At 48.2% G+C, this 25,240-nt stretch overlaps 2 protein-coding genes across 8 annotated transcripts in view; one reads left to right on the top strand and one right to left on the bottom strand.

Moving 5' to 3' along the window:
- Positions 1 to 10,788, top strand: part of LOC121590889 — a 107,809-nt gene extending 97,021 nt beyond the window's left edge. For 5 of the 7 annotated variants that reach the window (XM_041911027.1, XM_041911029.1, XM_041911030.1 and 2 more), the window contains 2 exons: positions 1,178 to 1,813; positions 6,639 to 10,788. In XM_041911027.1, the coding sequence (XP_041766961.1) occupies positions 1,531 to 1,813; positions 6,639 to 8,101 (1,746 nt within the window). In that variant the 5' untranslated portion in view covers positions 1,178 to 1,530 and the 3' untranslated portion in view covers positions 8,102 to 10,788. Of the gene's footprint in view, positions 1 to 672; positions 877 to 1,177; positions 1,814 to 6,638 lie in introns of those variants that run through there. The other 2 variants (XM_041911028.1, XM_041911032.1) reach the window with 2 other exon arrangements.
- A 1,172-nt stretch (positions 10,789 to 11,960) lies between these two features.
- LOC121589276 (relaxin receptor 2-like) overlaps positions 11,961 to 25,240 on the bottom strand; it is a 28,555-nt gene continuing 15,275 nt past the window's right edge. Inside the window, exons 7-22 of the mRNA XM_041908049.1 lie at positions 24,885 to 24,950; positions 22,495 to 22,566; positions 22,327 to 22,398; positions 22,156 to 22,227; positions 21,917 to 22,057; positions 21,772 to 21,843; positions 21,604 to 21,675; positions 21,412 to 21,483; positions 21,208 to 21,324; positions 20,554 to 20,739; positions 19,990 to 20,463; positions 19,718 to 19,791; positions 14,212 to 14,324; positions 13,542 to 13,609; positions 12,155 to 12,209; positions 11,961 to 12,053 (exon numbers count right to left, since the gene is read on the bottom strand). Of these exons, the coding sequence (XP_041763983.1) occupies positions 12,012 to 12,053; positions 12,155 to 12,209; positions 13,542 to 13,609; positions 14,212 to 14,324; positions 19,718 to 19,791; positions 19,990 to 20,463; positions 20,554 to 20,739; positions 21,208 to 21,324; positions 21,412 to 21,483; positions 21,604 to 21,675; positions 21,772 to 21,843; positions 21,917 to 22,057; positions 22,156 to 22,227; positions 22,327 to 22,398; positions 22,495 to 22,566; positions 24,885 to 24,950 (1,768 nt within the window). The 3' untranslated portion in view covers positions 11,961 to 12,011. The remainder of the gene's footprint in view (positions 12,054 to 12,154; positions 12,210 to 13,541; positions 13,610 to 14,211; positions 14,325 to 19,717; positions 19,792 to 19,989; positions 20,464 to 20,553; positions 20,740 to 21,207; positions 21,325 to 21,411; positions 21,484 to 21,603; positions 21,676 to 21,771; positions 21,844 to 21,916; positions 22,058 to 22,155; positions 22,228 to 22,326; positions 22,399 to 22,494; positions 22,567 to 24,884; positions 24,951 to 25,240) is intronic.

A 25,240-nucleotide genomic window follows, 5' to 3' on the forward strand; every position in this document is an offset into this window, starting at 1 on the left:
TGACATTAACTGCAATCAATTTGTTAACAATCAGCGTACAATTAATCATAAGTAAGTAGGCTTATCGTTGCACAGTATCGTTCGGACTTTACACCAATCAATGGGTCCCTGTAAGTGCCAAGAAGCTTCCTCAGACCGTCCCCCAGAGTGACCTCCGGGCGAGCTGAAACTATGTGGCATTCAATGTTCAATGTTTCCAGCGTTACGCACTAACTCACCTGTTCCGTAAATCAATCGTTACCCTGAACTTGTCCTGATTCGGACAATTTGGGGACTGTAAAGCACGTACCACGAAACAGCCGGACACGTTTTTTCCATTACAACCTTAGGGGGTTCATTACGCATGCACCGATAGACACCGTGCCAACGATAATATTGTATTGCCCTTTCGCCTGCAATTCCACCTATCCTCCCCCGAAGGCTAATTACTATCAATCGCGTCCGATCGCGTCAAACAAATGGTTCGGGTCCGTTCTTGACATTGACATCGTTATGAGCGATAACCGTCCGGGCGACATGTGGCGACCGGCACCGGTGTGATGCAACGCACTTATTCTGCCCTTCACATGGACGTTTGCGTTATGCAAATGGCTTGCGGAATGATTGAAATCAAAGTAGGCGGTTTCAGGTGGTCAGTCGTTTCAACCCCGATCCTTGAAGCGCTGTTGTCAGCAGCAGCATGTCATCTAAGCCGGCCTTGGGTTCGGCACGAGATGCACTCGCCATGAAAGGACAGGTGTTTGGCGGGCGATAAGGTGGAATTTACCGTAAAGGTGACTGGCATCAAACTCACCTTAGAAGGCCTTCGCGGACCTTCTGCCCCAGACCTTCTGCCCAGAAACGTCAACGCCAAATGTGAAGCGCACCCGCGAAATGGTAAGATAGCGTGGCTTTCGTGGACGACGTGTACAGGCAGCGGGCCGCGGGAATGGGTTGGGTTTTAGTGGCCAGCAACTACCTTCACCTGTCCATCAATCGGTTTCATTTACGTGCCCGTCACATAAACGGAAGCCAAATGCTACAGCCCTCCCCGCGAAACGCGCTGCGTCGCAAACACGTTGCATTTTAGTGTCTAATTATGTCCGCCGACTTCGGGCTGCGCCGATATGGCTGTTATTCGCCAAACAATGCCGCTAGCGATTGCCTATTAACGTGCTGTGTTCATTTCTCGTTGCAGAATTCTGCCGCACTTTGTCGTCGATGTTGCTGCTAGCGAAGAGCATCAACCCGCCAGCAGCCGTGCCGGTGCGATGAGCCAGCTGCCGCCTTCCGATGCTTCGTTCGAGAGACAGCAGCAGCAACGACCGCAGCCTCACGTCTGAAGGATTGCTTCAACCACAACCATAAGGCCGCACACGCACATACGCCGCGGAATTCGCTGCAGTGCAGCACCAGCAGCATTTCCCCCTTTTGCCGATTAGGTATATCAATTTGGCGTCCAAGCCTCCCTCCCCCTCCCTAATTGTGTGATAATCTCACACACATTTATACACACCGGTCAGCCGTACAGGCACGCAAGCAGGCACCACCATGTCGCACCGAATGTCGCCCAAGACGCGGGTCGTGTTCAAGTTCATCTTCGGCCTCGGCATCTGGTCGTTTCTGGTGCTGGGCTTCTTCAAGCTGAACGGCGACCCGGTGATGCCGCACCAGTTCCAGCAGTCGCCCATCAACGGCCGGCTGCTGCTGAACAAGGACAACCGATGGACCGGAAATGAGGCCACCTCGACCACCACCGACCGCTACCTGTCGCCGGCCGGGCTCGCGGGCGCAATGGCCGGCGTGGACGAGGTGCTCGTCGATAATCGTGCTGGTAAGTCGCTGCTACTTCTACACCCTGCGTTTGTCTCTCCCTCTCTCTCTCTCTCTCTCTCTCTATCTCTCTCTTTCCCTATCCAATCTCCGTCGCATCGTGGAATTGCATGCATGATTAGCATTCTTTAGCCACATCGGGCGAGGTAATAAAATGCGAAACCTGTCCGGCCCATTATGGCGCTGCACGGCCCGGCCGAACTGTCCACACAGTGACGAAGAGTGAGACGAATCAGAAGACGGTAGCTATCGATCGTCAAGAACCTCAAACCTCTTGAAGTGCTGGAGTAGTCTTCTACAGTACAGCAGAGCTTCCTGTGGCAAGTGTAGCGCTTCTTCTTCCCTCCCTCCCAGGCGATGTTGTGCCCGGATGTTTGATTCGTGATCGTCGGTATGCAAATGGTCTGGCTGGGGCTTTTTTTTACTGCCTTTAAAGTTTGCTTGCTGCGGAACACTTAGACCAATCAGCTATTCTGAGTTTTGTTGTGTTAATAATTGAGAGTTTAAACCATCTGCAGAACAGTGCTGCCTTCTCCACTGGAGGAGTGTGGAGTACACTTGCTTGAATGGCAAACCTGGGAAAACGATTAACTGCGAGGCTAATAACTTCTTGCATCGAAGAGTGCTGAAATTGCGTTATGGTGCTTCAGGTTTTGCTCGGAGAACACTGCACCAGGAATTTCCAGCAAAAACCAAGTTTGATCACACACATGCTCTATCGACTCGCTAAGCTCGCGCTACTTCAAACCAGCGAATCGTAACGTCTGTCGTGTGTTAATTGATCAACTGATCACACATCTGTTTCCTTATTGATGCTATCACACGACGCTGTAAACGTTCGCAAAAGAGTTGCAAGTTCAAAGAACCTCACCGCACATTGGCGCATTTATCCACTCGATCTGGTTGACGGTGGATGGTGGTGTGGTTTCCGTTCTTAAAAGGCGTAACCATTGAATTCGCTGCTAAGTTTGTTTACCCTCGGTAAACATCAACTTCCTGTGACTTCAATCCAGTGTGTTACTTCTCCAGCAGTTCTGGGAAGCGTCGCGAAAAGGAGACGGCAAAATAAGTGTCCCATCTTACCATTTTCCTTACGGAGGTGTGGTTGTACAGATTTCAAGCGCATAGCAAACAATAAATAAAAAAGGGATTTAAATCGAATCGTTCGATCCTGAAGCGTTGGTAAACTTTCTGCCACTTTTGGAGCTGTATCTTGAGCCTCTGCCATAAAGAAAAGAACGTAGCCGTACTCTCACACGCGCTGTGATTGTAGCAGTTTTGTTTGCTGGTGTGAAAACAAATCCCGATCCGCTGGTGCGGGGGGTACGTGTTGCTCTCATCTCTATCTCCGCGTCTGCCTTTGAGCATCGAAATTTATTGCGTCTGTCATCTCGGAGCAATTTAACGCCTACCGCGTCTCGCCGCGCGGTTGTCGCTGTGTACCCACCACACCAGCAACATGGTGTAGCCGTCCTCGCTTCGCCACCTAAGCCACCGATTATCGAAGATGTCACCCAGCCGTTTTGGATTTTCGGGCAAACGGACCCAGCGGAACAACATCTCGAAACAGTCGTAAACTATGCCGACAAAAACATTATTTACATACGCACGCTTCTTCCAATCACCGAAAACTTATGTCTTCTAGCAAGTACCAGCAACAGGACGTTCGTTCGTGTTTGAAAATCCCCCGGAGTAAAACTAAACTCCCCACTGCGATGAGTCCATCCGAGCAATATCTGAGCGTACTTAAGCTTGAAAAGTTTAACAACCGATCGATCGTAAATGTTTAATGACACAGACGAAGCCTATTTACGGTCTACGTTGGAGAATCGATGGAAAGGAAGACCATTTTGAGCTGGGGCACAATTTCAGTTGGAAGAATTTCTCTATATTTTCTACTAACGGTGAAATTTCTTTTTTTATTATTATCACACAAGAACATGTTTAAAACATTTAACTGTACGTCTGCTGGTCGTCTTGAGATATTGACGGCTTGACCCATTTCTCTTATGGGGACAAAAACCAATTCCTGATTTTTGTTTGGTCAGGTGTACCTTGTTTTCCATAAATACAAGATTTATAAGCTCCTTTTAATATATCCCTTGAATGGGAAGTAAGGCAATGAATACTCGCAGAAAATTTGCATACACAATTTGCATAAACAAAAACAAAACCAAAAGAACATAAAAACTACCTTACCTGGAACGCTTTTGGTTAAAAATGACGCGAAACCAACGGGTGGACACGATGGCTTGACCTCAACCACTGCAGCGAAGGTAGGTTTGATCTTTGCTCGTAAGATGTCTCTCATGATGGACACCTGTGGCAGAGTAGTTTTTGAAGCGAAAGACCACACAACACATCTAGAAACTAATCGGAAACTCGGATTGGGGAATTCAAAATACGAAGATAAACTACCGAACCGATCTCTCCCACGTCGGCCGGCTACATACCAAACTGTGGCATTCGGCACGTCGATGCCAAAGCATTGGACTCTGCCGATGGAATGCGTTCCTAACTTTTCCCCCGGCTGCGACCCCCTGAGCCCTGGAACCTTTGAATAGAGGCCATCATCTTTTGAGGCCGAAGCGATCAGGCTGGAGGATAGCGATCGTGTACCCATGGCCCATCAAGCGATACGATTCGTTCCCGATTTTTGCCTATTTTTGTCCACCCGGGTCTAACACCATCGTCATCGTCATCGGTGAGCTGGCCGCCGTGTGAGCGCTTTCGTCGTGTGCGTTTCGTCTATTGATTTATTGCCCGGTTCGCCTCTGTCGAGGCAAAGGTAATGGGCGATCGCACGCTGGCCCCGGGCGGCCCGCGGCCACGAGAAGAAGCCAGCTCGGAATGGGTTTGGGATTTAGATCAAGTAACTGTACTTTGACTGCCGAGGACCGTGAGTCTCCACCCCCTTGCTATCGATTCTGATGGCATTCTGAATGGATGCTCGGCCCCCTGGATGCCCTTGGGCATGGGAATGTTCGGCGCCTAGCTGCTATTAGGCGAGGCAGAGTCCCGGGACTTCGATTTCGTTTTCGATTCCCGATTCCCGTACGTTGAGACGGACGTGCTTCTGCTGCCACTGCTGCTGCTGCTGACCTGTGTAAAGAGGACGGCAAAGTGTGTTGCATTCGGACGGAATCGAGGCTAGAGATCGCGGTCGGGGTCGTCGTGCCTTTGTGGATACTTGAACACCTACAACACGTAGCTGAAATTCAACACGTTCCACATTCATTCAAATCACAGACACACACTCACACAACTCTTGCAGATATTTACACGCAGAAGCCATACCTTGACCGACGCAGTTTTTTTTTGAAGAAGGAACAGAGCGATCTGCATCTAGATCTCGTTTGCCAAGTCCAAGCGTCTTTGGCAAATAAAAAGTCCCGTTCTTCGATTTGCTCTTTATAATCTGTTCCATGTCGGTCAGCGTTCCACGGTGAAGCGAATGGCTAATTAGCCGACGACGGTTGTTTTGCGTTTGTATCAAACGTGTTGGTCGGTTGGAGACGGGCTAGCGGCAGCAGAAGTAGAACGGTGGATCGTATCGGATGCGCCATATGATCTTCGGGTGGGATGACACACACACATACACACCAGAACGGCTAACGGTACAATGAAAAATGATAATTCCAGTGTCCGAAAAGCATCGTTATCCGGTCGTGTGCTTTTGCAAGGTTTGTTGCTTTCGCGCAAAGTGCACGGCGTTCCGCGGCGTATCATTTACACGCAGTTCAGAATTGGATGCTGCCCAGGTGACTCGGCACATTCGAGCGAGCTACGTTTTCGTACGTTCTGATGCGGCTTGACAAGCTCAATTACGTCCTTAGCAATCAACTTTTTAAGCGTCGTCGTATGCTTCTCTTGTGCTTTGCTCGCTGGTTCACCGTATCAAGCATGCAATGTTGACGTGGGTGTTATTAAAAGGGAAGGTTTATTTGAAATTAAATGTACGTTGTGACATTTTTTTTTAAAATAGCTAACTGTTCAATTTGGTAGAAATGAAAGGAAATACCTGATAAGCAACTTTCGTTGTATGGAATGTAGAATTTTCAACGCAGCTCATGTTTCACGAAGCTGTTACGAACGCGAACGTTTACTACTCGAAATATGCAATTCTTTTTCTTGTCGATCACTGATGACACCAGCGAGGATATAACAAAATTGCACTCAAATTCTTCACATACGTTTCGTGATCTCTCCTTTAATTTAAACCTAAATTTCCGACCGAGACGGAACATAGTTCACAAATACGCCGCTTCCCCGTGCCATCCTACGGCGTTCTGACGGCTTATCGCGTAATACGTAGATGGTCACGTTTGGTCATGGTCACGGCGTTTGAGTTTGCTTTCCGTGCGTGCGGCCTAGACGGAGGCGTTTATTTGCAAAGTTTTATTTACTTGCATCAGCACGAACTATGTATGTACACACTTGATCATTCGAGTTGTAAAGTACAATTAAAGTAAGGATTTTGTGCATTGTTTGTTTGCAAAGGAAGGAAGTTGAAGGTGCAACTAAGTATTTTCAATCCCCAAACATTAACGAGTAGCTGAATGCCGTTTCTTGGCAATCACATCCTTGCTCAAATTCCTCACATTCTCCTTTCAACTTGACGTCACGCCTCGCGGGCTACGGACAGTGTCGCGTACGTGACGGCACTCCAATCTTTACAATGTTGCATATGTTGCGCTTAATCCATGTTCTCGCCTATGTCGCCTTTCGCCACGCAAAAGGCAATTAATATTCATATCGTTTGATGGTAAAATTAATTTGCTTTTCTTTACTCCTCCCTCTCTTACACTCTTCTACCGTTACAACAGTGATCGATGATGAGCAGCTGGTGCGGGACGTGGAATCGCGGCTACCCTCCCTGCCGATCGCGTACTGGAGCAAGCACAAGAATGTGGTGCAGAAGAAGGCATCCTGTGCCCGCTACCCGTCCATCTTCGAGCTCGAGTTCAACAACATCTACTGGCAGACGCTGCGCAGCTCGAACGGCACGTTCCAGCTGTTCGGTGCGTACTACGACATCCGGAAGCGGTCGCGCATCGGGCCGGCGGTCCGCATCCTCGGCATGATCGACCGGATCGAGCCGCGGGTCAAAACATTCTGCCAGCTGTGGTTCGACGGCCAGAAGGAACCGTTCATCGTGAAAACGTTCGAGTACAAGTACATCTGGTTCAACAAGTGGGGCAACTACAAGCAGGGCATCTATCAGCCGTACCTGATCGCCTGCCAGATCCCGAAACCGTTCCGGGGGTTGGTGCCGGCGTCGGTTTCGCTGGTGGAGAAGCAGTGCGACACGGCGACCAACAATCTGCGCGTGCTGTACAATCGCCCGCTGGACGACGAGAAGCGCGGCTTTGCGGTGTGTGTCAAAGGGCTGGACTTTCTGTACGACGATCTGTCCGTGCGGTTGGTCGAGTGGATCGAGCTGCTCGGCATGCTCGGTGCGGACAAGGTGTTCTTCTACGAGCTGCAGGTGCATCCCAACATTTCCAAGGTGCTGCGGTACTACGAGGAGCAGGACCGGGTGCACGTCACGCCGCTGACGCTGCCGGGCGGGCAGCCGAACGTGCCCGGCTTCCAGCATCTGTTTCTGTCGAAGAAAACGACCCACAAGCGGCAGAACGAGCTGATCCCGTACAACGACTGTCTGTACAAGAACATGTACAAGTACAACTTTATCGCGCTGCTCGACATTGACGAGGTGATAATGCCCCGCCGGCCGGAAGATCGCACCTGGCACGACCTGATGGAGCGGGTCGTCGCGAAGGGCATGAAGCTGAAGAACGACACCTACCCGAGCTACAACGTGCGGAACGTGTACTTCTTCGACCGGGGCGATCAGCACGAGCACGACTGGGCGAAGGATACGCCGCGCTACATGCACATGCTGCAGCACGTGACGCGCGCCAAGAACTACACCAAGCCGAACCAGTACGTCAAGTGTTTCCACAATCCGGAGCGCGTGCTGACGCTGCACAACCACTTCCCGATCGCCTGTCTCGGCGGTACCTGCCACTCCTACCCGGTGTCGACGGATGACGCCCAGCTGCAGCACTACCGGGCCGACTGTGTGCGTACGCTCAAGAAGAGCTGCGAGGAGTTCAAGGAGAACCAGGTCCGGGATACCACGATCTGGAAGTACAAGGACGAGCTGATACAGCGCACGCGCCGCACGCTCGATGTGCTCGGGTTCTTCAAGCCGTCCACGGCGGGGGGCGGTGGCGGGGGTGGGTCGCTGTTGCGCGGTGGCAAGGACTCGCTCTACAAACGGTGACTGTTGGCACGGGTCCGCAGTCTGTTCAGTCTCTAGTAGCAGCGCGAACTGTGAGCTGTTGTGTGGCGCATACACACCACTGTTACTACTACTTTCCTAGTGTCACTACTATTACAATTACTACTACTACTACTACTGCTACTTCGACTACTACCAGTACGAACGTAAGGCTTTTAGGTTAGTTAGCAACGAGAACGAGTTGGTGCGGAGAAGCAGGTGCAATTGTATAAAGTGAATCCTCCATTCGAGGGAACGGTGGGTTCGTAGTAAGAGGGATAGTAACTATTGTAAGCGATCTAGAAGAATCGTCGGGGCGTGTTCTGGCAGTTCGAACCTGTTCAGAAACAAAACAGTAGCCAGAGACTGTTCGAAACGGGTTGAACCTATGAGGCCTTCCCGCTAAACCTGCCTGGCTCGGACCGTATGAGTGTTTGTTTGTTGTGAGCGTTCGCGTGTGTGTGTATAACCTGTGTGATCACGTAGCTAAGTAGGTTTGTGATAGTCACTCTGTCATTGTGTGTTCGATCGTCCGGGGAATGAACGAGCTTGTATGGATGAGTATTGCGTGGTTGCGAACTGTACAAAGTAATACCAGTATGGATGAGTATAACACAGCACCAGAGAACTACGAGTCAGCAAACGGGCTTGAGTCTCATTCCAGGTTGCTCACCACTAGAGGGAGGAGCTCTCCTAGTTCATTTCGATGCGGCTCCCTTTAAAACAACAAACCTTCCCCGATTATTCACAGTAGGCTGGTGCTGGTTGTGACAAGGAGATTTCCTTCTTACCCTTACTATGGCACCGTCGAAGCCTACTTTACTCTACCCAGTAGCTTCGTTAAACGCGCCTATTGCCGGTGATACGATTTGGGCAGGCAGTAAAACCCTTCCACAGCATCACCCAGTTCACTGAATCGATTCACTCACCCGCACTAGAGCGCGGTGCACGTTAAAAGCATACACACAGGAGCGCACTTTCGCTCGCGCTTCGTTAACTCCTTTCGCCTCGTTGTTCTATTTATAAAGCTACACATAAATAAATATACACATACGAAGTAAGTAAGTAAGTAAGAACAAGGTACAGGGACGCAGGGGCACGTGGTTCAGCGCGGTCTCGATCACCCGAAACGGGATGAAAGGCAAAGTTGGATACCGGCTGCTGTCTACTACACCACGCCGCCGGCTAGAGTAATACATGTGTACGGTGTCGGTGCTGTTTTCCGGGTTTATTGGGGTGTGAATAAGCGCTACCGAACCGTTGAGATTGTTGTATAAAAAAAAACTGCATACTAGGTAATATGGTAAAAATGGGGTGAAAAAAACCCCCGCCCAATAGTGGATTAGAGGCGCAAAATGTGACAATGTTACGCACGCACATATTAGCTAGGAATTTTGTTAATTAGGTACTACTATTGATGCTGTTGAAAAACAAACAAGCCCACTAATGGCTCTGATCGAATACCTTTGTACATATGAAAGACTGAATTCGAGAGGGTAATCGGAACGCGGAGAAATGGGTGCGAAATCAAGGAACAGCAAGGATCTTTATCCCCTTGTTGTATGCAATCCGCAGCACATTGGGCTCCCAATACGGGACAGTTCATTTTGATTCAGCGTGCTGTTAAATAATTATCCATTCAGGAAAGTGGCAGCGATTTCCGATCAAACAGCAAGGAAAGGAGAAGGCATATGAAAAAGAAAAAAGACAGATATGTATTTAAAAAAAGATCCTTTGCAGCGTTCAAGGCACGCTGGTGGGCACAATAAATGGAGTTTGTTATTTATTATACGAATGTGGGGATGTGCATTCCTCCAACTTAGCTGTTCATTTCTTTCGTTTAAGTACGTGTAGCTGTGTCATTTACTACCGTCGGGATGGTGGTGGTGTCGTTTGCATGTGTAATAGAAGATCAAGGATTAAGCCGTTATTCGCCCACACACCGATCCCGATCTGACATCACTAAATGGCACTAAATGCGGCGTAACGTGAATCTCGTTGCCTCCGTTACCAGTCAGTCAGTCAGTCAGTCAGTCCTTACCAGTTCTTTCCTTGGTTTTCTTCTATGATTTCCCCCACAATGAGCTGTGCATAGTTGGAAAGCGGGAAGGGGGAAATGCGGCTAACGAATAAAGCAAACTTTAAAAAGATTTCCTACCTAGAGAAGATTGTTAAGCATTGTTTGCGGAGTGGTACCGCCCGGACGCACACCGGCAGAGCGCCGATTGGCGCCAGTAATGGGTGAGCTTATTGTTAGTGGAAGGTGTTACTAAACACACGGTTGAGGGGGCGCATCGAATGCGACATATATAGTGTGACAATGCGGTGGGAAGAGCAGAGACAGACAGAGCAGCAGAGAAACTGCCCTACGGTTCGGACTGGAGTTCGTTGCGGGTCTAAAAGTCCCTCGCACGGAAGTACCGGGACAGGAGCGGTATACCCGCGGTGTGAGGTACGTTTGTGAAGCATATCCTTAGGCGCGAAAGCAGTCATTTACTTGTAAAAGCTAACGTAAACAGTAATCTAGGCAAATGGGACCGAATCATCACCGGAGTTGAGTGGCCGGCAAATCCACCAAGTGTATTGTGAGTGATCTGAATCAATAGAAGAAGAAGAAGACGCGGGGGAAAAGATGGGCCGGGCATAGATCGGAATAAATTATGGAACGAAGAAATGTGTCGAAAACTTAACCCGTTTGTTTATGTGTTTTTGTGTTGCATGATTATGAGAAAGATATCACCTCTTTTCCGGGGAAAAAACAAACAAACACACTTTGCCCTTGATCTGTTTTAGCATTACAACACCTGTTCGTTCCACTCGTTTCCGCCAGAGAGCGCTACCGTAAAGAGTACACGAAATCGAACAAAAATCGAATCTGTTCGAAACGTATTTTACTTATAATTCTAACGGTGAAGCTATGTTTCATGGACCTTCTTTACCATTACATGTTTAGTCAATTAAAAAAAAAAAACAAACAATCAAACACAAAAACATTTCAAGCTCGATCACATCCGAAGTTCCACTTCGAGCTTTACTTCACACTTTGGTGTACACAACAGTTAAACTTTTTTTTTATAAAATTAACTTTTCTTTCTATTCAACTATGCTCATTTTGTTGTTGTTCATTTCATCTGTAAATCGTTCAGCACGTACAAAGAGCTGCGGGAGTGAAATTCTACCCGCCCCCTTCGTTTAGCGCCATCTATCGTTAAAATGTAAGCTCCTTGGAAGCGTTTGAGAAAATATGGAAATAGCATTCGACCCGAATGATCGACGTAACGGTGTTTCGGTAGGCAAATAAGCTTCTCCTGGGTTGGGTTGTTTTTCACCGCTCCTCTCCCTCCCTCCTCCTCAATGTCAACCATCCACCAACCAAAGCGGCTAGTTTCTTTTATCACAGTCATTGCTAGGCTTCACTACGCCCCCCCTCGGCTCAAAAGTCAAACGTTTCCGTGCTCGAGTTCGAGCAACGTTCCATCAGCATCAGCACCGCGGTGGCCGATCGATGCTTCCGGTGGCCACAGCTGCCGGATCCGCCCTGTCCCTGCTGCGGGCGCTCGTAGCCAGTGGGTGGTCCGGCGCAAACAAACCGGTTCAGGTTTTGCGGTCCATGCTGCCCATCAAACACAACCAGTGCGGCCATCTCCATCGGTATGTCGCGTTCCGCCCGATCCTGCTCGATGTTGGTGATGATCGTCGAGGGGGAGGAGGGCAACGAGGAAGGCACACGCAGCATACCAGTCCCGCAGCCCGCCGCTGCCCCCGGATGGCCCTGCTTCGATGGGTGGTGCACACTGTTGGGCAGGAAGCAGTGCCGATGGTTCCGGTGGTCGGAGGTATCGGACGCGTCGGAGGGCCGGTGCCGAACGCTGCGGATACTGCGCCGGTCTGGTGCACCCCCGTTCGACAACTGCTATTTAAACTCGTACACCTTCGTGTTGGATGACATGCGTTCCTGTTGGGTGGTGTGGGTGAAACAATGAGAAAGCAAACAAATCACTTTAATCTTAATGGGTTCTCTTTTGTTGTAGCGAAAATTTGAGGAAAGATACTTACCCTTCGATTCATCATACGTTTGCTTCCGTTGTGCGAAAACTGTGCCATCGAGTTCCTGGAAGGAGCGAACCGATTCATCGGAAAGTGTGTGTGTGTGTGTGTGTCGCCAAAAGGAAAGGACAAACATATTAAATTTATTAATCGAAGCGGCTATCGTGTAGCTAGGGGCTGGACAGAATTCTTCGAAATTTAGGGAACAATTTAACCCACTTTTACAGCGTTTTCAACCCAGTTGACATTACACGGTGAGAAAAGGCTGAAAGCAAGTGCTCAAAACGGCAAACCTAGCAAGCGAGCTGCATACTTTCAGGCGCTTAGGCTCAGTGTGGCTGTAAAGTATGCAATCCGCACGTCATATAAAGCCGGTTTGTTTCTTTTTATGCAATGCTAACCAGCTTTCATTCCTTTCGTGCTTGAGTGCGTTTGGATGGAATGAATTTCTCCGAAAACATATCACCCGTGTTATTGTGGGAATAAATTCCAACTGGCCTCGGTGTAGCAGCTTGAAGAGTTTCCCATGAATATATCCCTTGAACAAGATAAATCGAAAATACACTTTCAATAACAGGCTAGTATCCAGTCAACCGTCGTGGAAAGGACTCTCCTTCTAATGAAATACAATATGTTGCTCTATCTTTTTCCCAAAGGTAAGAAGTTCACTGCCGAGAGCCGATCACACCGGATATATGCCATTACGCTCGTCTGATCCATTATTACTTCCGCCGGTAAGAAATTGAAATCCAAACACTGGTTCGTGGACATAAAAAAGGATTAAATACATCCGAACGCCGTACCAAACCTTTCCCGGCTTCTCTTGTGATAATGAACCGGCCGTGAAAACGAACTCATTGTTCACCTGCTGGATGCAGCTGAGCACGTAAAAGGCGAAAACGGAACAGCCCTCGTATCCTTTACACCTGCAACGAAGGTACAGATTTTTTTTGCCGCTATCAAACGTTAATTATCCTTCGCCTTGAAGAAAAGGTGCTGCTTTAGCGCGCTTCCCATCCGGGCCCGGGTACGAGTTCTGATCTTCATCCGGACCCTTGCAAATTGATGCTCACTAAATCATTTTATTTGCGTTTCGGTTACGCTCCATGCCGTGCGTTTACAATGTTTGCGTCGTCCCACCAGTCATTAAAACATCATTAGCCCGATTATCCTTTCCCCGCGGGGTGGTCTTATGCGGGTAGGGAGGGGTGGGAGGAGGAGTGGCAGAACGATACCGAGCGCTTCGCACGCTACGAAACAGGAAAGCGAAGAATTGGTCACGCGAAATTTGTAAACTAACAATGGAAGTGAACGCAGACGTTTCGGGAAGGCTGGCCGGATGAACTAAACAGCAGAAAAAGGAAAACGTTCAAAATTAATTTAATCCTCAACTTACCGTGAGTCGATTGCTGAATCATATTCGGGATGAGCGCCACATGGTAGCGAGTAGCAGAAGCGCGCCAACTGTGAAATGAAATGGGAAACGATATAGTAACGCCATCTAGCGGTGAATAGTTTAAGCCAGTGTATGACAGCTGTAGCACAGTTCGAACAGTTTTCTCAGCACTGTGGTATTAGCTAGGAGATTATGTTGTGTTTTTTTATGATAAAATTATTACCTAAATATTGAAACAGTTATTATACGTTTAATATGCAACTAAAAGTAATCAAAGTTAAAAGAATAAGGCAAAATTTTCTAATGCTACTAAAGTCTATAAAAATATTATTGATTTTTTGTTTTACAGCCGCTGATAGTCGTTAGCAGCAATCGATCGATACATCTCTGCAAAAACGTTCGATACCTTGTCTCAAATCATTCTCTTTTGTCTTCTTTTTGATAGAACTTGGAAATATTAGTGAGGTTCTGCGAAGACTCAATCGAAAAAGTGCCATTCTTTGCGGGATGCCGATTTAGCTAAATCACATATCTTTATAATTACGCATTAAACACAGTAATTTTGTATATCTGTTAAAAGCTACTATAAATAATTTTAAACATTTAATCTCCCAGATAATGCATTGCACAGTAATAATACTAACGTTATTCGAACGGTAACTAAACTTACCTGTTGCTTGAACTGTGCCGTCGTCAGTGTGTACAGTACCGGGTTGAGGGCGGAATTGATCGGCAGTACCAGCACCGCTAGCCACGCGTACAGGGACGGAGAAATTTCATACCCTAAAAAGGCAAAAAAAAAAAAAAAGAAAGGAAACAGTGTACAGGATCACGTATGGAGCGAAGCTCAGCGAACGCAAAAGCGAGCGTGACTGAATGGTGCGCTTATTTGCATTTCTTATTCGATGTATCCGCACAGCTGGTACATCAACACATTTCCAGTAGGAGAAAGCGATACGACGCGACTGTCAATGGTGTAAGGAAAAGTTTGCAGCTGGTGGAGAAGGATCCTAATGCAATAAATTCAATTTTACAATTCATATGGAATACTACTTCGGCATAAGTTTGCTCAACGCTGCTCATCAACAATCGGTTTCGTGAACCGCAATGAATTTAATTAAATTCAAATAAAACCATACCAATCCTTACCGACTATCGTGAGCATGATAAATGATTCAGTCAGTCTTTCCCAGTGGCGCCCTCAAATGTCACTCGTTTCTCATATGTTCCTGCTTTTTTCCACCCATAGCCTGCCGTGATCCTTTCAACTGTCACTCAAAACTTATCGATGGAACAGAACTGCGGTCTATTACTGTGAGACCGCCCGCTCAGAGCCCGCCGTCATAAACCATGGTTTAGCTTATTGTAATGCAAGACGATGCTGTCATACAAACCTCTCCAGGGACACTGTCTACCACTGGGCGGTGGTGTGTTAAAAGCTCCGTAATAAACTTATCCCTTCCCACGGAAACTATTCCCCCCGCTCAATGAAAGAGAGAGAGAGAGAGTGCGACGAGATTAAGAAGTGTGAACAAGGATAAACGCAACACACTCACATTGGCAACCGTTGCGTTGCGTTCATCATTAATCATTCGAAATGTTTCCGAGCGACTGGCCGGTGTAGATAACTGGCGCAATTTCGGTGCGTAATTGTGATGAATGCTCGCGTGCGGAGTTTGCGGAGGTTTCGGTGTGAACAATTGTCTTCTTTATTGGGTGCTACTGTCTCACAATGTTTACTAGAACAAGGCAAATATGTATCATAATTATGAAACCAAAGCTTCAATTTTATAGAATGCACTGTAATATCGCACGGAAATGAATTCATAAATAATATTTTACGCGCAAAAAAATAAATACTATCAAAATGAAAATTCGCATTAAAAGGCAAAGCTCAAAAACACGTAAACTTTCCGATCAAACGAGCTAATGTGTAGGTAGTCTTGTAGAGCAATAAAAAATAATAAAAAATGGGAAAAACTCTACTCCCAAAAAAAGAGACCGAGACCGTGAGTTTCCACGGTTTGGCGAACCGCCAAAAAATATGCCACCGGATACGTGACATATCTTGTTTTGCCTAACGAGATGCCGGTCACCCCCTCCACACGGTAGCCGTTGCCGGTTGAATGGAACAGGAAGGTTAAAATAACAAAAAAAAGAACACATACAAACTGCCCAAACTCTAAAATAAGCATGAAAAACAACTAACAAACCGATCGGTGGTTGATGATCAAAGGGCAGAAAGTGAAGCCCATCCTAGGGCCCGGGGCTGGGGGTATGCGGCAAGCATCAAAAAGTCAACTACACACTACCGGCAGACCAAGCGAGTCCCGTGGACCGGTCGAGTTTCGAGCAGCTCGAAGCAAAACCTCACATTACACGACACCAGGCGCCTCCATTCAACCTTTCCAATGCACCTTCTATGGCGGGAAAGGCGTGACGGCGGCAGCTACGGCGGATTGATCGTGCCCGTAACTGGTGGTGTAGGAAGAACAACAACAAAAAAGTGTTCCAAAACGATGCCAACGGGGTAAACGGGGGAAAACCACAGAAGCCGTGGGCCTTGGGGCACAAACCCGTCGTAACACGATAATAGGAGTAATGCCATTTTATTTATGGTTCGGGGTTTCGTCGTCCCGGCTATCCCTGACATGGCTTTGCGTGGCGACTGCCCGAAAGGAGGACAAGTTTGATGAGCAAGTGAGAAGTGAAGAGAGGGAGTGTGAGTGTGTGTGAGAGAGAGAGGCTGTGAAAGGAAATGAATGTGTTAGAAAGACACGGAAGGAAGGAAGGAAGGATCTGTTCCAGCTTCCGGTTCCAGCCCATTTTCTCTCTCGCTCGCTTCCTATCACTATTTGAACAGTAACGTGCATGCAGAGGTAATGGGACCATCATCACCGTTGGTGGTTATTTCCTTGTATCTTTTTTTGCTGCTCCACTGCTGGGAAATATTTCAAAATGCTTTATAGTAATAATGGTCTGATTTGTACTTTGCCACACGGCGAGGGGCGTGAAAGTGTAAGTGCAGCCAAAGCGCCAAAGCGACCGTAAGTATGACAAAATGTTTCAGCCACAGTTCACAAATGGTGTTTAATATGTGAAGTGGTTTGCCACCGTTGCGCCATCCAGCATGGATAGTGTGCACTGTACGGCGAGTGTGCGTGTTACAAATGGAGGTGGAAATGGGTGGAATGGAATTGGTTGGCGTCTTAATTTTATTTCGAATTTTAATAAGGCATATAACAAATCAGCCGAAAAGCTCTCCGCAGGCTGATACGTTACAAGGTACCCTGAACCGACGGAATCGCAGCTTAACTGGTAAAAAAATGGAGGTGCACTAGCCAGGTGAAGGAAGATGAAATACTCTCAGGGCCATTTGCTACCACCAACGGTCTGTGCCATGGGGCTTGCCTGTTTCCTATTCAACTTGGCGCTAGAGAGGGCCACCCGAGTCGCGTGGAGAGTGAAGTCTTCGCGAACCAAACCAAACAACATCAGTGGCCCTACCTATAACCAATCCAAACCTACGCAAGCGTGACGTACAGATAGGGAATCGTCCCACAATTCACCTATCTTGGGTCAAAGGTCAGCAACGACAATAGCATGGTGGTTGAATTGCGCGTAAGGTTGCTGGCTGCTAACCGGTCTTTCTACAGCCTGAAAAATCAGACCACCTCAAATAACCTGTCGCGACGGACAAAGCTGGGACTATATAGTACCTATATAGTACCGGTACTCACATACGCCTCTGAGACATGGACACAGTCCAAATCTGACGAAACCCTCCTAGCCGCGTTCGAGAGGAAAATGCTCAGAAGGATACTTGGCCCCGTATGTGTGGAAGGACATTGGAGGAGCTGCTATAACGATGAGCTATACGAGATGTACGGTGACCTCACTGAATCAAGTGTAAAGAATCGTCGCATCTCGTTGTATCTCGTTGTATCTTGAGGGTGACCTGTAGATTAACAATGAATGGAGACGCATGGTTGTTGATGTCACACTCCGCACTTGAATGAAATGGTGAAAAAGCTAGCATATGCTAGCATAGCAGCTCACATCGCAAAGTGACTTGGTAAACCCTGTAACATATTGAGCGATTGACAGATTCAAGCGAATAACACCGATTGTAAACGACTGCCGAGTGCTTCTTACTATGATGTGTAATGGTTTAATTTAAACATTTCAACAAAAACCAACGATCATCATCAACCTCACTCCCAATTTTAGCTCCATTGAGCCGCGAACAAACCACGAACTAGATCAGTCCCCAATTCGCCTCGGTGATGCACATTTGTAGTCATTTGAAATGCATTCTGTCCTACTGCCGTTCCAGAAACCAAAGCTCATCCTCCAACAAACCACACCACACAGCGAGTACATGACCAACAACCATCGCGATCGAAACGTTCGCGCTACTGCGGAATGGAGTTTGCCCGCCCGTGTTTCCCTGCCATTGTATCATTGTGACAGTGTGTGACCATCTTTAGCTTCAGCTGCATCTGTGTGCCACGGGATTGGTAGTGGTTTTTCCCCCTGATTTCCCTCATACCAATCGCGTAACGACGAAATTCAATTAATTGTAACCTCATCATCGCCCGCCAGTGAACCAGCGGTAGCGGCAAAGGCATCCAGAGGAAAGGTAGAGGCAGCGCAAATGCTTTAATTATTTCGCAACGCAACGAATCGGAAAAGTGAACGCCCGTGTAAGCTCCCGATCGATGCGATAAATCAAACTACACACAGCTAGTTCGCAGCTAAACACGGCGCCATTCCATCGAAAGCTTTTCTCTACCATTTTAATGAGACTGTTTGCATATGGAACCCAGCACTGGAGCTTGCGCTTGTGTGTTGTAACAACAAATCATAGTACCGAGCAGACCGCCACTGGCACAAACAGGGCACGATTATTTGCAATTGTGTGCGTCCCATGTGCGGAAAAGGTTGTGTGGCTGGTTGGAAACGTACGTTCAGCCCAACTTCTCGATGACTTTCCGCGTGGAAATAAATTGGAATACCGTTCTTACTTCGCTGCACAATCCAAACGATCCAAAACCACACACTCCTCGCACAAGCAACAATACGAGAGCGAGAGGAAATGTTTTTCTCGTCAATCGAACAAAAAGCCGTGCCCCGGTGGCACGTTGTTCTTGTCATGGTAAATAAATTGAAAAACAGTCTGAGCCCAAGCTTGGAGCCCTTGGAAGTTACCAATTAGCAGGCAGCGACCAGTGCTTCAGTTTGATACAGCCTGGTCCAATGTCCGTTTCGTCTGGCTTGATGAAGATTAAATTGTATTCACGCCCAGCGCCAAATTTCGAAATTGCAAAGAAAAAACTGTATTTCTTTAGCACCAGACAGCCGAGGCAAGCGTTCGAAGAAAAGAGACACATTTCTTGTGCGGTTTTTTGTTTGCATTTTTTAATGTACACTTCTTCTTCCAATCTGCTTAGAGAAGGGAAAATGCAGCTTCTTTGGTGCTGATTGTGTGTGTTTTCCGTTAAGCTGCTTTTTGTTAATGTGGGTGAGACGAAAATGAGATTTTCCATGACAGAAATTAGCTTCAAGTTGCCTTCCAAGGGGCATCCGGCTTCGCTTAAATGTGGCTAATTCTTTCACCCACCCCTTGACACGATTCTTCCATCGGCTTATTTCCAGCGGTCAGCCGTAGGCTAATTGCTTCCGGGTGAGGGTGCGCTGTGGACAGTGGATAAGGCAGCAGGCCTCGAGAAAGCCAAATCTTGTCGATTGGAAAATTGAATTAAATTACAGGTGCTGTAAAGTGGAGTTGACCTGATTTTGGGCGAACGGCGAAATTAGCAACACCGAGGCCAAAAATGGTGGCTTTCGGTTTAGCTGGTTTTTAAGAACTTAAAGCTACATTCTTAGCGCAACTGGTTGATTCATTCATCACCCTTTACCAACCACTCGCTATTTGGGGCTTTTGGCTACAAAATAGCTTCAAAATAGCGACTAGCTACGTTCTTTGATTACATCAACTTCAATTATCGTATGCATAAAGCAGCTTTCCTTTTACGGCATCCCGGCTACACTATCAACGTATGCAAAGTGGTCTGCCCATGCTGGAGATGTTATCTTTTCCCCTAGAAACCAACAAATAACATTCACCCTTCCCACCCTGCACCGAAGCGCATCCGGCTGTGTGAGTCACTTACCTGCTAGCGCAACTAATTTCACTACAATCACCGGCATCCAGCAGACACAATCCGTTGCAACGATGATGGCGAACCTGTAGGACGGGGTAACAAAAGCGAACCAAGCAGTGAAGAGTGTACTAGTTAGAGAGAGAGAGCGAGAGAGAGACAGAGAGCAAAACTCCACAGGACGATGCTTTGCATACTCCGAACGATGCTGCGTTGCGCTAACACTGTCCAGAGGTGATTCACCATCCATCGACTGTGGAGGTGGAGGGGCTCGGACCACCTACCTTCTCGCGACCACCTTCTCCCGGCAGTTCAGCGTGTTGCGCGTTTCGTTCCGGGACACGCGAATGGCTTGCAGCATCCGCAGGTACGAGATGCCGATGAACAGCAGCGACACCGTGTTCACCAGGATGAACAGCCCGGCCGAATACTCCCAGCCCATCGCGTACGGGTCGTGTATGTGCACCGAAAGGCACACCCCGTTGCTGCCGTAAAAGTGTGGCCCAAAGTACTCGGTCGCGGACAGTGGGGCGACGGCGGCGGCCGTCGCCACACCCCACAGCAGGGCCAGCCGCAGGATGACGCGCGTTTTGCTGCTGGACCGTTGGTAGAGCGGGCGCGTCACCGACACCAGCCGGTCCCAGGTGACGAGCGTCAGCAGCAGCGTGGACGATTGGCAGCTGAGCGTACTGAGAAAGCCGCTAAACGCACAGATCGAGCTCATGCGCCACTCTTCGTCGTGGGTAAGATATTCACCTCTAGGGGGAAAAAACAATGCGGAAAAGCGTTAGTCACCGCAACGGAGCACCGAATTTTGCTTACAGGGTGCTTACAGGGCCCCGACCTACCTGAAGATAATGTCAGCGGTTGCTATGATGCCGAGGTACACGCCCATCAGCAGATCGCTGGCCGCTAGATGGCGCAGGTAGAGCGAATGTTCCGCGTGCGCTTGGCTGCTGCGCGACCCGACCACATAGCGCCCGAACAGGACTAGCAGATTGCCCACGATACCAATGGCCGCCATTATCCACACACTGTGGGGCCGTGCGCGCGGGTGGTGGAGCAAAAATAAACAAGAAAAAATAAATGCACGTGATGCACAGTGCAGTCGAAAATGAGAGATGGGCAAAGAATGGAAAGAACGATATTAATATCTCGTTAAGAAAGCCATCGCAGCTCGCATTCGCGAATACACCGCGCTTCGGGGTATACGTGTCGGCGCACGAAACTGTACTGAGCCGTGCCCCCAATCAACTAGGCCCTTAGCGCGAGAAGATAATTAAAATTTTAATTAAAGAACGTTCCACGTTTGAAAGCAATTTTCGTCCCACCGTATTCCCCGCCAAAGCCATAAGTAATTCGTATAAGATTCTAATAAGTACATTGCCAACAGCTTCTCTAGCCGCGCTTCTTCATTCACCAACTTAACGCCAATTTGCAAACACTCATCGGTGTCGCAATGTGTCGCGACCGAATAGAGCTTTCGAACAGGCCGTTCGTACCTTGCACGCAGCACGGGATTATCGAGCAGATGGCGGTTGCTGCTGATGCCGTCACCCTTTGGCTCGCAGACACGCACGTGCAGGGCCGCCTTGCAGTGATGGAACTCGGTGAAATGGCTGCCAAAAACGGGGGTTAGAAATGAGGGATGAGCATTTTAGCAGCACACGCGTCCGCACCCGTCCGCCCGTTCACGCCATACGTACATGTGGTGCAGGTTGGTAAGGTTATCCAGCACGCGCCGATCGATCCGGTCAAATTTGTTCCCCTGCAGGTTGCTGTGGTTTGCGCAAAAAGAAAAAGGAAAGCCGCAAGCAGGCGGCAATGTGATAGCAGTGTGGCAGTGATAATGGAAACCCTATTTCCTCTCGCCCCTACCTTCTATCAACCATACTTACAGTGTTGCCAGCTTGGCTATGCCGCTAAATGCATCCAGCTCGAAATGGTTTATTTTGTTGCTATTTAAAAATCTGTTCACAGGGAGCAGAGGTGGAAGCAAAGAGAACGATTGGTTAGCAGAAGTGTTGATGCCGTTTCCGGGCGAGCGCAATGGAACTATTACGTACAATCCTACTAAATTCGTTAAGTTGCCGAACGTGTCGTTTCGGATCACTGTTAGCAGATTCTCCGACAGGTAGCTGAAACGAGCGGTAGGAAAACTTTGTATCCTTTGCGGTACGGTACGCGCGCGCACCCAACCCAAATGCTTACAGATGCTCCAGCGATGGTAGATCCAGCGCACACACCTCGATCGTTTCGATTTGGTTCCGCGCGAGCGAGAGTGTCTGCAGCGTTACCAGCGCCGGTATCATGCCCGGGACGAGCTTCCGCAGTCGGTTGTTGTTTAAGTAGCTGCAGTGACACACACACATACACACATAGAGCGAATGTGAAAGCACAAACTTTAGCATCTTAACTACTCGCAGCGATTAGAAGTGGGTCTTACGTACAGTATGCGAAGATTCGTCAGCGGCACCAGCACATCCTCGGTGAGTGCATCGATCTGGTTGTCTTTCAAGTCACTGCGAGGAGGGGGGGAAACGAGGTGGAAATAAATCAACAGTGACAGATCGCACCGGTGGCTCCTCCTCCATCATGGTTTGTTTGGGGTGTATACTTACAGCTCCTCGAGAAACTCCAGATTGATAAAGTTCGTCCTTCCCAGCCGCCTAATTCGGTTGCCGCTCAGTACACTGCAGGAGGGGGGGGGGGGGTAAGCAAAACAGTACCTCATCTATCATTGGAACGAATGGTTGTGGGGGTTTTTGAAATTTATAGAAATCACTTACAGTATACGCAGCACCGTCCCGGGTGGGAAAAAATTGTCCGGTAGCGTCGTCAGTCCGTTCTGGTCCAAATGTCTTGGAAGGAGGGAGGAAGTATTTACAAAGAAAGCTCATTTCGTATTGTGTTTTTGCGATTTTTCTTTAAAAGAATGCATTTTTGTAAACGATTGCACAAATATAGGCGTTAAATACGTTTTAAAAACACCTGAATGTATGCAAATGGACCGGTCTGGTGGTACAGTCGTCAACTCGTACGACGTAACAACATGCCCGTCATGGGTTCAAGTCCCGAATAGACCGTGCCCCCATACGTAGGACTGACTATCCTGCTATGGTAACAATAAGTCACTGAAAGCCAAGCTCTCTTCATTAGTGGGTACTGGCAGGCCTTGACCGACAGCGGTTGTTGTGCCAAAGAAGAAGAAGAAGAATGTATGCAATGCTTTTATACACCAGTATTACCCGTATAGAAAAAAGCGCCTAAATCTATTCAATCTGCGATACAACTGACTCCCATTTACTGCTTGGTTTGATCATGCGCTCTTGAAATTGTTCTTACAATCATGTATGCAACTGGATGAATTGTGGCAACTAAAGAAGACATACATTGAGGAAATTACGTATGATGTCGTATGAAAAGACGCCTAAATATATGCAACCTACGAATCAATTGATACCTACTAACTAGTGATGTGCTCTCTAGAGCGCGGATCACGACTACGATCTGACTCAGACTATTGTTAGTCCGAACTCGACTCCAATAAAGGGAGAACCACTAGTTCCACCCAGAATCAGAGTCGTTTGAAGTCGTACGGAGTCGTTCGGAGTCGTCCGGAGACGTCCGGAGTCGTTCGGAGACGTCTGGCTACAGTTTACTCCGACCGACTCCGATTCCAGTTGACACCAGACGATTCAGACACTGGAGGACTCTGGAGGACTCCGGACAACTCCGGATAACTTGAGGCAATTCCAGACGGCTCCAGACAATTCCGAACGACTACGAAAATGTTGGGTGGACCTACCTCCCGGAGTCGGTTCAGAAATTATCGGTGTCGAATCGGAGTCGGTTTCGGAACATTACCCATCATTATTACTAACAGCAGTTTTGTATCTTTCACGTTAGCTTTTGTATTCTATGACTCACAAGGCAATATTCAAAAGACCAAAAACGACCCTGTGCTATGATGGTGCTTCCGCATTCCCCAGCACTAAGCGAACCACAAATTGCCACCGGAGAACATGTGTGCGGTTGCGTCAGTTAACCAAACGTCCGGGGTGTAAGTGCAGCTGAAGCTTCCTTTCCCCAATTACCGACAATAAAAATTGCACCAACAAACTGCAACATTCCAAAACAGGTCCCCCACATTTCCATTCCAACCGTGGCCGTCTTAAAGCATCCCATCGAGAAACAAATAACCGCACCGGCTGGAGTGGGTTGCAATCGAATCAACGGGCAGTAACGATCACTGCGACCCCATTGCAACAGTACCTTTGCAAGAGAGTAAGCTGGTGAAGAAATATGGCACCAACACCCCGACATAGCCGACCATCTGCATCACTGCGGAGGGGCTGGTTTGGCTCGACAATAAAGTAGCACAATTTATTAGACACTTGCCACTGTCCGTGCGCAAGTCGGCTTTTTATTGTGCTGTTCAATAAGACACGCCAACTAATGGTGTGGAGCATTTATGGTGAGCAAACGCGCGAAGGTAAAGATCGGGCGTATTAGCGCGCCGTAATGAGTGAAGCCAACGGTAATGGCAACAAACGGCAGCAGCGATAAACAGTACTAGACAGCCTGAAGACTTCCTTCTTCCTTTTTATTTTTGCAAGGGAGCAAGGGAAACACGGAAACTATTACTAGCGCTTTAGGCGCTTAGTTTCGTCGTTTCCTTTTCCCCCAAAACACATGTAAATGAAATGAACATACTGCCAGAAGTGCCAACCATTCCTACGAACGGTTCGAACGGTCGTTATCTTGCGCACTGCAGATAATTCGCTTAAGCTCTTGTGTGTGTGTTTTTGTTTTGGGTTTCGTAAGCTCTTTATTCTGGGTTTGATGGACACATCCAGACAAAACAACCAACTCCACACTCTCAGACGGACATTATCAGCATTTCTTGCTGCCGGGTAGCTCTCCGGTGAACTTCACGCGCTCTACTTAACCTCCCACTACCAGCTAATGGAACCGCGCTCACTATCCTGGCGGCATTTCATCCCGCCCCTACACACATACGAGCGTTCTATTTGTAGGCAGCAATCCTATCAATTAACCCCACCCCAACAAAACGTTCATAAACTCAGCGTGGCGGAGCCTTACACTTGACGGCTCTGGGGCAAACTCTGCTCAACTTGTATGCACATTCGAGGCCCCCCTGCACACTCATACTTACAGTGCGTCGATGCTGCTGGCCAGCCTGACCGGTTCGATACGCTCGATCGAGCAGTGCCGCAGGACTCTGCATCCGGTGTTGATGGGGTGGGACATAAGAAAAAAAAGGAAGCAAACAGACATCAGAAGTAAGTCAAACAGTGGAAACAATCAAGCACACTTAACGGGAAAAAGTAATTTATCTGACGGAAGCGGCGGGACGGAAGCAAACGAGCGCGCGTTCTGGGTTTGGTGCAGATTTAATTAAGCCCTTTTCTCGTGCTGCTAACGATAATGAACGGGAAAAGTGGATAGGGTGAAGGGGCTGGATACGTTCTATTTGTGTCCCCAGTGTCTCCCTGTTTCTCTCTCTTGGAA

Source organism: Anopheles merus, chromosome 2R (assembly GCF_017562075.2).
Source record: "Anopheles merus strain MAF chromosome 2R, AmerM5.1, whole genome shotgun sequence".
NCBI lineage: Eukaryota > Metazoa > Arthropoda > Insecta > Diptera > Culicidae > Anopheles > Anopheles merus.